A 13,962-nucleotide genomic window follows, 5' to 3' on the forward strand; every position below is an offset into this window, starting at 1 on the left:
GCTGAAGGTGTTGAAGGTTGAAGGATACAGTCAGGGTGGTGAGGAGTTTTGCTTCCTACCTAGCACAATGCAGGGGGTGCCTTGTTTCTTCTTGTCCCTGAAAGCATGAGGAGATAAAGTCAGAAAGATGTGGAGATAGCAGAGGATTAGCAGGTGTTTGCCTTTGTATGGAAAGCATGTTTCTAAAATAAAAAGTTTTGGATGCATTTTATTTTAAGGTAAGGAAATGCTGACCCCGTGGCTGGCTGCCATAGATTGATATTTATTGGGGCCGCTATGTCCTTGTCATAGCCATAGCTAGGTCTGGGGTTTTGGAGTTCATTTCCTGTTTCACACGCTGGACCTCTATGACCCTGAGCATCATTTCCATGGCAACCAGCTGTGATGAGATGGTGGTTTTGGCCTCACAGGACAGACCCAACAAGAAGCAGATGCGCTTTTAGATGGAAAATGAACTCTACAGTCTTGAACAAATCACATGTAACCAAAGCCCAGTTCCTTCATCTCTGAGATAGAGAAAGCAACGCACACCTTTCCATACATTGCCAGGAGACTCAGGTGAGAGTGCCCGCATGCAGGTACCCATGGTGTCTACACAGCCATTCTGCTGATCTTAACACACCAGAGAAAAGCTATCTGCCCCCACACCCACCTGTCCTGCATAGCCATGGGCAGCCCTGCCTTACCAGTTCTGACCACTTCTCACTGTCCACTACCTGCCGACACACATACACTCTTCTTAGCAAACTGGCCTCTGGGATGGCTCCTGAATGGACAGGCTTGTGCACAGTCCCTGCCATTGTGCCGCAGCACCCTGTGTTCCTCCCAGTTCCTCCAAAATGGCTGCGTGTGAGCTCCCTTTAAGTTTCAAGTTTCTGCTCACTTATTTTGGTGGAAAGGCCTTGGCAAACTTCAACCCAGTGCCCCCCTGTTCTCTAAACAGTCATGCATTTCTGTGTTTTTCTGTAACACCGAACAACCACTTGGAACGTCCTAAGCTTTATTCAGCCAGCCAGGCAGACAGGGCTGGGGTGACTGTTCTCACTCCTCTGCTCTGGGTCTTCGTCTGTAACCTACTATGAAGCTGGAACAGAAGAACATCTCCTCTTTGTTTCTAAAATACATTTATTTCATATGAGATGCAGTTTCAAAGAACCAAGAGCTTGTCTAAGATCGTATAGGTAGCATGTGGCAAATGGTTAATAACAAATTGGGGAATTTTCCATTTACTCCCCAGTCCATCTTGCCCTTCACCGTTCGTTTGCTGTCTGAACTGCACACCTCTGCTCTCTCCTCTGATGCTGCTTGTTGTCCAGGCTAACCCCCATCCAGTAGTTGACTGTCACCCAGATGCCCACCTGTCACCAGCACGCCCACCCCAGGTCCCTGGTAGAGCAGCTCTCTGGTTCAGTGTTGTGTTCTCAGAGAACCTTCTGCTTGGCATCCTGGACTGTGAGTCCAGGCCAGCGTGGCCATGTCCGGGTTTCCTTGGGTTCCTTTCCCCCTGGGAAGTGAATGGTAAGGCCTGTATGTGAGGTCTTGGCCGTGCATGTTTGGACTAGGGGCACCTCTGGAAGCCACAGGGCTCACCTCCTCTGTGGTATCAGCATGTGAACAACTGCAAGAACAATCTTCAGGGAGCTTTTATCCAGAAGTGTTTTGAGGTCCTGTTCTCTGAGGGATGAAGAGGACTTTGACCTTTGTCCTCAAAATCTCCCATCTTGAAGTCTTCTGAGATAAACAGATTCACAGAGGAAAAGGCACAGCAACTGGATAGGGACAAAAAGTGAATCCCCAGTGACCTGGTGAAACTTAACCTTGCTTGGTGCCACGGCATAGCAAATTAAACCTCTGCCTGAGGTGCCAGCATCCCATTTGGACACAAGTTCAAGTCTCAGCTGCTCCACTTCTAGTCTAGCTTGTGATCTGGGAATTCAGTAGAGGACAGATCAAGTCTGGGGGCCCTGACCCCATGTGGGAGACCTGGAAGAAGTTCCTGGCTCTTGGCTTCAGATCAGCTTAGCTTTGACCACTGTGGCCATTTGGAGAGTGAACCAATACATCTCTCTCTCTCTGTGTTTCTCTCTCTCTTTTCCCTCTGTTGTTCTGCTTTCAAATAAAAATAAATACATCTTTTTTCTTAAGAGAAGTCTGTAACCCCTCTTTATAAGGGAAAGAGAATTTAATTTGAGGCAGTTTTAAGGAAGAAGAAGAGGCCCAGAGAACAATAGTAACCAGCACCTAGGTATGTGTCTCCTTTCCTTCGGGGTCTGTTGGTGTCCCATGGCTGACGAGCTGCCCAGGAAAGGGATTTATTGCAATCAGACATGTTCTGGAGGGTCTGGGATTTTGGTAGATGGGGGAAGCCTTGGAGACCAGCACCTGTCTGTACTGCTTGCTTTTCTGAGGTCGTTCAGATTGGGATAATGAACACACAAGGGGCCACCCTTCGTGTGATGGTTTTCTGGGCCCCAGCAGCATGAGCATTGATTTTGGGCTTGCCTGGTGTGACCTTATGTTTCACTGACACCTCCTCTCCCCACCTCACCTGAGAGGCTTCTTGGAGTCACGCTGATCCTAGGGAAGAGGAACAAGCAGAGGGGATCATCTTTAGTAGGAAGCATGCATGATGCTAGCATTTGATTTGGTTCCCTGGGCAGATCCCTGAGCTGCAGGTGTCTAACTTCCATACCACAAACCATGAACCTTAAGCTATCCACTCTTGGGTTCTCAGACCAGTCATCAGCTGGCTCATGGATGGAAACTGCCATCGCAGGAAGGCTGGCAGGCAGTATTTCTCAGGTGCACACTTAGTGCAGTCTGCATGAGTCCTCTGCTCTCCTTTCTCACCTCATCCCAAACCTTACACTTTTCTCTTTGCAGGGAAAGTACGGTGGCCAGACTTCAACCAGGAAGCTTACGTTGGAGGGACAATGGTCCGTTCTGGGCAGGACCCGTATGCTCGCAACAAGTTCAACCAAGTGGAGAGTGACAAACTGCGAATGGACAGGGCCATCCCTGACACCCGGCATGACCAGTAAGTACCTCACCCAGGCCTCCTGTCCCTGTGTGGTATCTCTACCATGCTGTAATGATAGGTGGGCAATAGAACTTCAGCAGTGGGTAGTGGAAGGACCTTCCAGATGGGATTTAGTTGTTTGGGTGCTCTGAGGCAATATGCGCACCAAGGTCAAGGGCTGCGGTATGAAAGAAGAAGTTGCAGTGCCTTTGATTTACTGACCACTTGTTATTTCTAAGATCCAGGCACAGAAATGTTAAACTTTCTATTATTCAGAACCATGGAAGAAACGTAAGAAATATTCCTGCTTGTTGTGATAGCTGAAGTTGGCACTTTCCTTGAGACTTAGAGAAAGGAAATTAACCTCTCACTTAGGAGGGTAGATGGTAAGTGGAATAGAAGGACCCTGGAGGGAGGAAGGACACTTTCCCATCCCCATGCCAGGGGACGGGCTCTTGCCCTTGCCCCCTCTGTTATTGCTGTTATTCTGTTGATGGTCAGGCTTTAGGCTGGAGGGCATCCCGGACTATTAGGCTCTGCTCACGGGGTTCCCAGGCCTGATAGTTAAGAGTCTTTGGTCACCACTTGGTAGGAAGTTGGTATGGTATCCTTGTTTTCAGCCTCTCACTCTAAGCCTTCCAGGTGAGACCCTTAATTTGGAAGTTCTTCACATTGGAATTCTTCGTACATGAATCTTAATGCAGGTTATTTGAAAATAAGGAGCCATCTTTTAAGAGCAGCTGTGCTCTGCTCCTGGGCACAGGATGGTCTTCCTGTATTCCACGCTTCACATTCAGAGTTCCTCCATTGGTGGAACATGCATTTCACATCCACCACTTGCTGTACTCTGTGCCCATGCCGTAGGTTTCTACTTGGAAAAGACTGGTTCTGTTTGAACGGGCAGCCCTCTGTGAGGTTGGGCCTGCTATCTAGTGCCAGTGCTGTCATGACGCCAAGGAGAGGGGGCAGGTCAGTACAGTCCCTGAGCAGGCTGGGTGTGTGCTGGGATGTCTAGGAAAGAGATAAGCATCCAGTATGTCCTAACCCCTTGAAGGCCTTCCGGGGTTGCGCTCACTGCTGTGTTGCAGGGGTTGATGGAAGATGAGAGAGAGAAGAAGCCAACAAAACTGCATGTCCACACACACCAACGCTCAGCTTGCTGTGTAAGTTACAGTGTGTGGTGGAGGAGGCTGTGTCTCTTCCTTGCTGCACCCTGGGAGCTTTATCAGCAGTGTAGGTGCCATCAGCTGCCAGGGGCTCCATTTGTTACAGCTCTGTCTCGGTTCCACTGAACTGTTCCCTCGGAGCAGCTAGTGCCTTTGAAATAGGTTGTTTCAGAGCTCTCTGGGAGAAGAAGAAAAAGTATGTATGTGACTTTAAAATAATCATACGTGTAATCACACCTACACATATGTGAGGTCCATAATACTAAAATTCTCATCATGTTTCCAGATTCACTCCCAAAAGCTTGTCTTTGCTTGCTGTTTCATAACATCCTTTAATATCTTCTTCAAAAGCAGCTCTGCTCCGTCCGTTGGCTGCTCGTCTGGTAATGGTCAGCTTGGTTAAGAATTAGATACCAGATCTGAAATAGAGGTTGCTAACCTGGAAGCCAGAGACCCCGTGGAGGCGTGTGTGAGCTGTGGGGTCTCTGTGCAAGTCTTAAGCTGCAGCCGGGTGTGTGATCTTGGGTGCATTTCTCAGGAGAGGGGTCCCTCCCTTTCTTTAGGAGTTCTTGGGTGTGTCTGTCCTCGTTGCCTTCCTTCCCCCGGCTGACCACCTGTACCATATGCTCCTCAGAGACTCGCTCAGAGTTCTCACATTTGTTGTCACCTTTTCACAGAGAGGAGACTAAGGCACCTGGGATATTACTGTCTTTCCCGATGATTAATATCAGAAAGGGCAGGCATGTGTAACTCTTAACAGGCTGGTCCAACCTCAGGGGAGTGAAGTCTAGCAGAATTTAGTGCAAAGATCTCACCTGGTGACTTTAAGCAACTGCTTGGGATTTTGTCTCCACGAAATGCTGTACATTTCATCTCACCATTTGGTTTGCTTCTAAAAATAAGCATACTGTTTGAAAGGCAGTGAGAAGGGAAGTTCTTTGTCTTGTAACAATAGCCAGGACTAGACCCTGCTGAATCCAGGAGCCTTGGAATTCCATCCAGGTCCCTCCCATGGGGTGATGAAGACTGAAGTACCTGAGCCAGCACCTTCTACCTCCAACAGTGCACATTAGCAGGAAGCTGGAGTGGGAAGAGGAGCTGGGACTTGAACCCAGACATTCTGATAAGGGACACGAGTGTCACAAGCAATAGCTTAACCACACTACCAGATATTCACCCCTCTCTGGTGTAAGAGCCGGTTTCCCCACTAAAATGTCACCTCTGCATACCTTTTCCTGATTGCGGAGAGGAAAGTGGTGTCCTGTCTGCCTGTCCGTTAGGATGTAGACTGGCTTCCTCATCTGCTGCCCCCACTGCAGGTCCTGTTCAAGTCTCCAAAACTGTCTATGCATATTTTTTTCCAGTGTTTTTGAAATATGAGTTTATCTAAACAGCTGTTTGAATATTCAAATCATGGTAGGCTGTGTGTTAGGTGGGTTTAATTTTAGTTCCAGCCACTGTGTCATGTTCATTTGCATGTGCTAAAGGAGCAGCTGGGCTGCCATCCACATTTGTTGAATTTGAGCTAAATTAAAGTCTATACAGATTCAATTGGTTGTCTGGAAGAAAACCAATTTAGTGTCCTCAAAGTGAAAGCTCAAGAATAACTGTTCTTGTTGAATGTCAAGTTAGGGAGATCAAATTACCTCTTTGGATTCCCCACTCCCCCCACATCAATGTATTTTAGAGAGCTATTAAGGTATTTGACCTTCATATATGACATTATTATTGTTATTATTATATTATTATATTATTATTATTATTATTGTATTATTTGGTCTCTACGGTGTCTTGTTGTCTGCTTCTGTGTATATACGTAGTTTCTCTTTTGTGTAGAAATGCTGACACAGTGGAGTGCAGTCTTCAAGGTGATGAAGCTGAAAGTGTTGCAGGTGGAGGTTAATGGAGAAAAAGGCTTTTGAAGTTCCACAGATGCAGGTTGAAATTCCAGAGCCTCCAGTTCTAGATTCTGTGGCCCTCATTACCTGTCAGGTGACACAGCATTGCTCTACCTGTAGCCCATGAGTAGCCCGTGAGAACTGAAAGTGTTTCCAAGGGCTGGTTCCTCCATGAGAATTTCCTCAGGAGCCACCCCTCAGTGAGGTCTTCTTTGACTGCTGTTCCTAGGAATGCGGCTCTCTGGTACTCTCTCTGGACTCCCCCTTCCCTGCTGGTTCTTCCATCTCATTTTCTTCAGCGCTTACACACTGGGACTTTTGTTTCACATTTTCTTCTCCCGACTTTACTGGTCAGTGTGTTGCCATTACATTCCCAGCTTGTTATCTCCCAGTGCAGCAAATCCAGTCCGTGTGTGCCAAATCAAGTGAAGTGCTTACTTAGCATGGTGCTTGGTGGGTATTCAGTGCCCAGTCAATCATCAAGGACATCAAGGATCACAAACAAATAATGGAGAATGAGAGAGGGGCGTTGAATCAGTAGAAGGCAAACCCCAAGTAAGCACAGTGTTTATGTTCCCCCGGCCCTGGGAGGCCCAGCAATTACAGTCTGCAACCTAGTCATCCTTGGGGCCAGGCACTAAGAGTCATGAGTTCAGTGGCTCACAAACAAGAACATTCTTGGCCTATATTGTATTTACTCTTTTTTTTATTCTTAAGATTTATTTAGTACAAAGTGTTGCAGAGAGAAAGAGATCCTCCACCTGCTGATTCATTCACTCCCTAGATGCATAATAACAGCCAGTAATGGGCCAGGCCAAAACCAGGAGCCCAGAGCTTCATCAGCGTCTCCTATATGGGTATCGGGTACCTTTGCTGGGTTGCCCTGTGCTGCTTTTGCCAGGAGCATCAGCAGGGAGCTAGATCAGAAGTAGGTGGCCAGGACATGAGTTGGTGTCCATATGGTATTTTAGTGCTGCAGGCAGTGGCTGTACCTATTCTGCCACTATGCTGACCACCTTATTTACCTTTTTAAGTTTATATAAAAAAATATTGTGCCAAGGAGCAGTACTTATGCAGAGATGGGAATTATGGGAAAGTGTACATTGATTGATGTAGTTATTCCATATAGTACACAGTAGGTTCTTTTGATCCGTCTTATTTTTAAAGATCTATTTATTGAGATTTATTTATTTATGGAAAGCTGAATGACACAGTGAGAGAGTTAAAGACAGACACACACATATACACTCCCCACACACATACACACACAGAGGTCTTCCACCTGATGATTCAGTCCTCAAATAGGCACAAGAGCTAGGGCAGAAGCAGGTTGAAGCCAGGAGCCAGTAACACCATCTAGCCTCTTGCATGGGTAGACAGGAGCCCAAATACTTGTGCTGTCTTTCCCTGCCTTCCAAGACACTTTAGCAGGGAGCTGGATTGATAGCAGAGCAGCTGGGACTCATAGCAACACTCTGATTTGGGGTATCAACAGGTATCACAGGTGTCAGCTTTAACCCACTGTCCTATAACACTAACCTTTCCATCCTATTTTGAAAGACAGTTTTTCAACTTGGAAAAAAGAAGAATCCTTACCTGCTTCACTTACTATTATTTGGAATTTCAGATTAATTATCAAGATTTAAAAGCAAATTAAACCAGCCTATAGGAATTCTGAAGGTACTTTTTCACTTTCTTCATGGAAAGCTATGGTTGTCTGGGCAGAAATAATGGAAAGCAGTATTAAAGGGGTGAATTCTGTAAGTGGGACCCACAAAATAGGTTGATGGGTTGGGGGAGGGTGTGGCAGTGAGGATGGCTCCAAGAATCATGGCTGGAACCAGGGAAGAAGGCACTTACCTCACAGAGGTGGGGGACAGGAAGCATTGTGGGTACAGCAAGTATAGGGGACACCCCAGGAGTTAAAAATTAATGCATGTCAGTGTAGGTGGACTTTTAATCAGGTGATTAGATAGGTATCTGGTGTTGAAGAGAAAGGTCTTAGAATATAAATCTGGAAATGCTCTGCACATGGATGATATCTGACATTGTGAGACTGGAGGTGGGCCTTTGGCACAGTAACTTAAGTCGCCGTTTGGGATGCCTGCATCTCACCTCGGAATGCTTGGATTCAGATTGTACTATTCCATTTTGCACCCAGCTTCCTTCCTGCTAGTGTGCCCTATGGGAAGCAGCTGGTATAGTTCAGTCCCTGCCACACTTGTAGGAAATCAAAGTGGAATTCTGGCTTCCTAGCTTCAGGCTGGCTTCATCCAGGCTGATGAAGGCAGTTGGAGAAGGAATTAGAAGATGAAAGATATACATCTGTCTCTCTGCCTTTCAAATAAAATGAAAAAAATAATTTTTTTTTAAATCATCAGACACTCCCAAGGGGGTGAACACATATGGAAGTGAGAAGAGGCCCAAGCTTGAACTGTGGACAGTCCCAGCACTGAGATCACGAGCTGTGGATTTCATGGCCAACATGAAAGACAGTCTGTCATGGTGGGTTGCTTAGTTCAGGGGTTCTCGACTCACTTAGTCTTGGGAGGTACTTATACAGAACTACCATGACAAAGCTCACATGAGCCTCAAGAGTTTCTAACCCTTTGATCCTCAGCCCAAAGTAGCCCTGTCCACGTGGTAGGAGGGTGGGCTCTTTGGCGATAGAAAGCCCATGTGGGGCTCTTGGCACTTACCACCAAAACCCAGTGTAACTACCACAGCTAGTGTAACATGGGGTAGTTTTGCACATAGAGAAAACTGGACTTTAGAAAAAGCTGTACCAGGGCCCAGCACAATAGCTTAGTGGCTAAATCCTCACCTTGCAAACACAGGGATCCCATATGGTCTCGGGTTTTAATCCCGGAGGCCCTACTTCCGATCCAACTCCCTGCTTGTGGCCTGGGAATGGCCCAAAGCCTTGGAACCATGCACCCACATGGGAGACCTGGAGGAGGCTCCTAGCTTTGGATCAGCTCAGTCACAGCCACTGTGGCCACTTGGGGAGTGAACCAGTGGACAGAAGATCTTTTCTTCCTTCTTTCTGTAAATCTTTTAAAAAATGAAATAAATAAATTAATCTTAAAAAAAAAAAGCGGGGCCCGGCGCGGTGGCGCAAGTGGTTAAAGGTCCTCGCCTAGCACGCCCGGGATCCCATATGTGCGCCGGTTCTAATCCCGGCAGCCCCGCTTCCCTTCCAGCTCCCTGCCTGTGGCCTGGGAAAGCAGTCGAGGACGGCCCAAAGCCTTGGGACCCTGCACCCGCGTGGGAGACCCGGAAGAGGCTCCTGGCTTCGGATCGGCATAGTATCGACCCGTTGCGCTCACTTGGGGAGTGAATCATCGGAAGGAAGATCTTCCTCTCTGTCTCTCCTCTCTGTACATCCGCCTTTCCAATAACAAAATAATAAAAATAAATCTTTAAAAAAAAAAAAAAAGCGAAAAAGAAAGAAAAAGCTACACCAAACACTAGCAGAGCTCCCTGTCCAGCCTCCGGTTTACTTAGCTTTCTCCGCTGCCAGTTGCTCCAGAGATGCTTGTTGAAGTTGCTTGTGTTATCACTCAGACGTGCCTTCTCCATCACCCTCCCCTTGAAGTTGGCTGCAAAAGCTATCAGCTCTGATGCTGATGTTGTGGCACTGTATGTTAAGCTGCCAACTGTGATACCAGCCTCCTTTATCAGAACACCAGTCTGAAATTCTGGATGCTCTACTTCTGGTCCAACTCCCTACTAATGTGCCTGGGAAGACAGTAGAAGATGGCCCAAGTGTTTGGACCCCCCTGCCATGCATGTGGGAGACCTAGATGGAATTTCTGGCTCCTGGTTTTGATTTGGTCAAACCTTGGCTATTGTAGCCATTTGGGAAATGACCCAACAGATGAAAGATCTCTCTGTAACTCGGCCTTTCCAAGTAAATAAATAAACCTTGAAGATATGAAGTAGAAAGAAAATCCGGATGTCATGAGCTTTGCCCTGGCCAGCACCATGTGAATGTTAAGTACCTTGTGCCCCTCTGTAGTTCATATGTTGAGGTCCCACACTGCCCAGTGCACCTGTGTGTGGGGGGGGTAGGTTATTGTGGAGATGGTACAGGTTAATTGAAGTCATGAGGGTAGAACCTTGATCCTACAGGACACATGTCCTTGTAAGAGAGGAAGAAAGAGCACTCTCACCTCCCTGTTGAGGACATAGCACTCAGTCTGTCTGGGACCTCAGCCTCTGAAACTGGAAGAACAGCATGCGTTATTCAAGCCAAACCAGTGTGTGCTATTCTGTTAGGGCAGCCAGGGCTGACCAGTGCTGGCCTCACATGTCAGTTACCAAGCTGGCAGGAGTCCAGTCCTGAAATGACAGCACAACCATGGCTTCTGTTTTCTCCCAGGCTCTGCCAGGGCCCCCCCTCCTGTGGTATCAGGGTGCAGAGGTGTCAGGGGACACCTACTGCGGCTGCCTTTTGTAGAATAGAGTGTGTCAAGGAGGGCATTGTCTTGCTGCCATGGCTGTTACAGGACCCAGCCTCTTTACCGGGAAGATTTTGTTTATTTTCCTGGAAATGCATCTGATAGGAAAGTGATGTATAGAAGTCAGCCCAGGAAGTTTATGGGATCTTGTTCTCTCTGCTGGCTAAAGCTTGAGATGGCTTACTTTGAGATTGTTTCCATATGTAAAACCAAATAAACTTTTGGAGGGAAGAACTATCTCATTTGCCAACCAAGTTCCATTCCTTTTCGCTAAGTTCACACAAAATGAGGCTGACGTGGTAAAGCACCAAGCTTCCTCTTTTTTTTAAGATTTTTTTTTTTTTATTGGAAAGGCAAATTTACATAGAGAAGAAGAGACAGAAAAAAGATCTTCTGTCTGCTGGTTCATTCCCCAAATGACCACAACAGCTAGAGCTGAGCCGAGCGAATCTGAGGCCAGGAGCCTAGAGCTTCTTCTGGGTCTCCCATGTGGGTGTAGGGTCCCCAGGCTTTGGGCCATCCTCGACTGCTTTCCCAAGCCCCAGGCAGGGAGGTGCATGGGAAGCAGAGTGTTCAGAACACAAGCCAGTGCCCATATGGGTTGCTGGGCTTAAAGGGGGAAAGATTGGCTAGTTGAGCCATCATACTGGGCACCACTTTCAAATTTTAAACCTTGACTTTATTAGGAAGTTCCTCCCTATTATTCTAATATTTGTTTTGCCACTAAATTTATTTTTTTAAAGTGTGTGTTCATTTTTGTTTGTTTGAAAGGCAGGAGGACACGGACAAAAGATCTTCCCCCTACTGGTTTACTCCCTAGATGCCCAGGTCAGCCAGAGGTGGGCCAGCCAAAGCCATGAATCTGAACTTAATATCAGTCTACTATGCAGGTAGCAGGGAACCATGAACTTGAACCATCACCCATTCCCTCCTGGGGTGTGTGTCAGCAGGAAACTGGGTTGGACATGGGACTGGATCCAAGGTCCTCTGGAATGGGATGCCATCGTCCCGAACAGCATTTTAACTTCTGGCCCCTCATCCTTGCCCCCTTACCATGAAAGATGAAATGGAGAATTTTGAAACATTCTTGTGTCTCAAATTGTGACAGTCTACCCCTGAGGACAGGACTGCTTCAACCAAGTTCCCGCAAGGGAGCTTAAGGTTTGTCCAAGTTGCGCATCTGAATGAATTTATCTGGCGGTGTGCAAGACAAGTTTATGCTTTTTACTCAGCGTGCAGATTACAGTCACTCAGTTTTTGTTTTGTTTAGAAGAATTGGATCACTACAGAACTCTGTGTTGATGACTTTGTGGAATGTCTGGCTTTAATTGCAGCCCAGGAGTCTACTCTGTCATCTCTTTGGTTTCAGGAGACATTTCCACGAGGGGGCAGGTCTGACGCACCAGGCTGTGCCGTGGATGCTTGCCAGATGTCAGTTGGAAGAGGAAGGGTTGAAGGGAAAGATACAATCCCAAGTTTTCTTCCTTACCCTGGAAGAGTAGGAGTAGCTGAAGCCAAGGGAACATTTCCAGTACAAACTCAGCCAGCCAGAAGGGAAGCTTCTGCCTAAGGCAGTTATTATGGGATTTGAACTTTTCTCTTGGGGGTCAGAAGCTCCAAGAGGTATGGGAGGAGGGGTCTTTTATGTTTGGGTCTGGCACTCCTGTGAAGGGGATAGGGAGGTTATCTTTCTCCAGAAAGTGCAGACCTTGCACCCCAGAGTCGGACTTGGTGGCATGGAGTTGTGGGATGCAGGGCCGAGGTGGCTTCCCACCATCCCCTCTCTTTCCCCGCGTAGCATTGGCGTTAGAAACACACTTGGAGATGGGTAAGGGGTAGGCAGTTGGGATGTCCCCAGACCTCTGCAGATAGCAAGCTGCAGAGCACCCACTTCTTGCAGGAAGTCAGTGAACCATGATATGTTCTCAGTTGTCTGAGAAAAAGATGAGCCACAGGTGCTCAGTGGCTCGCTTGAGGACCAGCAAAGGAATTAAAGCTCTCCGTACACAGGCAGGCTGCTGTGCTGCCCTCTCCCATCATGTCTCCGTTCAATCGGGCGTGAACCTTTGGCACAAGGGCTGGGAGCACTGACACCAGGAAGAGGTGGGTATTGGCAAGTGGGAGTCAGACTCACTCCCACCTGGCTGCATGCTAAACGGTGTGTGTGTGTCCCCGTCCTCGGACACAGTGATATCCCTGGCTGCTCTGCAGCAGGCTTAGTGAGCCACCTAGGATGTGTTTGGCTAGAGTGGCCCATAGCAAAGGCTGTTTGCTTTCCCAGGCCCCCTGTCTCCACACACAACTCAGTCCGGGCGCTGGCATGCATCCATGTGCAGAGATCAGACCAAAAGCACAAATTTGCTTTTTCCTTGCTTCTATTTTTAGTGTCTTTGTGAAACCAACTCCTGGTTTTCTGCCACACACCATTCTTTTGTCTTTGTATATTCCTTTCCCTTCTTTTCCCACCCACATTTCCCCTCTGTTTGCTTGTTGCTCTCTTGACTGATATGTCAGTCAATATACAGAGGGTCTGGGACAGCATTGTGGCACAGTGGGTTAAAACGCTGCTGTGATGCTGGCATTTCATATCAGAGCTCCAGTTCGAGTCCTGGCTACTATACTTCCAGAACAGTTCCTTGTTAATGTGGCTGGCAAGATAGTGAAAGATGGCCTAGTACATGGGCCCCTGCTGTCCACATGGGAGACAGTAATGGAGTTTCTGGCTCCAAGCTTCAGCCTGGTCCAGACTCTGCTGTTGTGGCCATTTGAGGAGTAAGTCAGTCAGTCTCTCTCTCTCTCCCCCTCTTTCCCTCTTTCTCTTGCTTAGCCTCTTCCTCCCTTCTTTCTCCCTGTCCTCTCATTTCTCCTTTTCCTTCCACTTCTGTCCCTATGCCTTTCAAAATGAACAGAAAATAAATCTTGAATAAATATATGCAGAGATTCTAACATAAATGAATGGTTTTGCTGTCTCCTGAATAACTCATGGACCTCACAATGTTTTGCCTTTCTGCTTTTTTCCTCTCCCCACTTATTTTCATGTTGTCATTTGGTTGATTTCTGTCTTTGTGTATAGATTCTGCAGAAAATTACTTCTTTCCTGTAAATGTATCCCCACTCTTAATGGTTCTGATTTTTTTTTTAATTATTCGAATGGGCAGAATTGCAGATAGACAAGGAAAAGGAGAGATAGATAGATAGATAGATAGATAGATAGATAGATAGATAGATAGATATCTTCTGTCCATTGGCTCACTCCCCAAATGGCTGCAACACTTGGAGCTGGGACAGTCCAAAACCAGGAGCCTGTTGCTTCTTCCAGATCTGCCCTGTGGGTACAAGAGCCCACGGACTTGAGATATCATCCACTGTCCTCCCAGAACATTAACGAAGAACTGATTTGGAAGTGGAGCACTCTG

The 13,962-nt window shown here is 47.2% G+C and overlaps 1 protein-coding gene across 1 annotated transcript in view; it reads left to right on the top strand.

Annotated features, from left to right (window-relative positions):
• The window catches only part of GALNT2 (polypeptide N-acetylgalactosaminyltransferase 2), a 171,052-nt gene that overhangs the window by 105,548 nt on the left and 51,542 nt on the right, over nucleotides 1–13,962 (top strand). Inside the window, exon 3 of the mRNA XM_040968047.1 lies at nucleotides 2,884–3,037. Coding sequence (XP_040823981.1) covers nucleotides 2,884–3,037 — 154 coding nt within the window. The remainder of the gene's footprint in view (nucleotides 1–2,883; nucleotides 3,038–13,962) is intronic.

This window comes from Ochotona curzoniae, unplaced genomic scaffold, assembly GCF_017591425.1.
Source record: "Ochotona curzoniae isolate NIBS_2020 unplaced genomic scaffold, NIBS_Ocur_1.0 scaffold_4683, whole genome shotgun sequence".
In the NCBI taxonomy this organism is placed as follows: Eukaryota; Metazoa; Chordata; class Mammalia; order Lagomorpha; family Ochotonidae; genus Ochotona; species Ochotona curzoniae.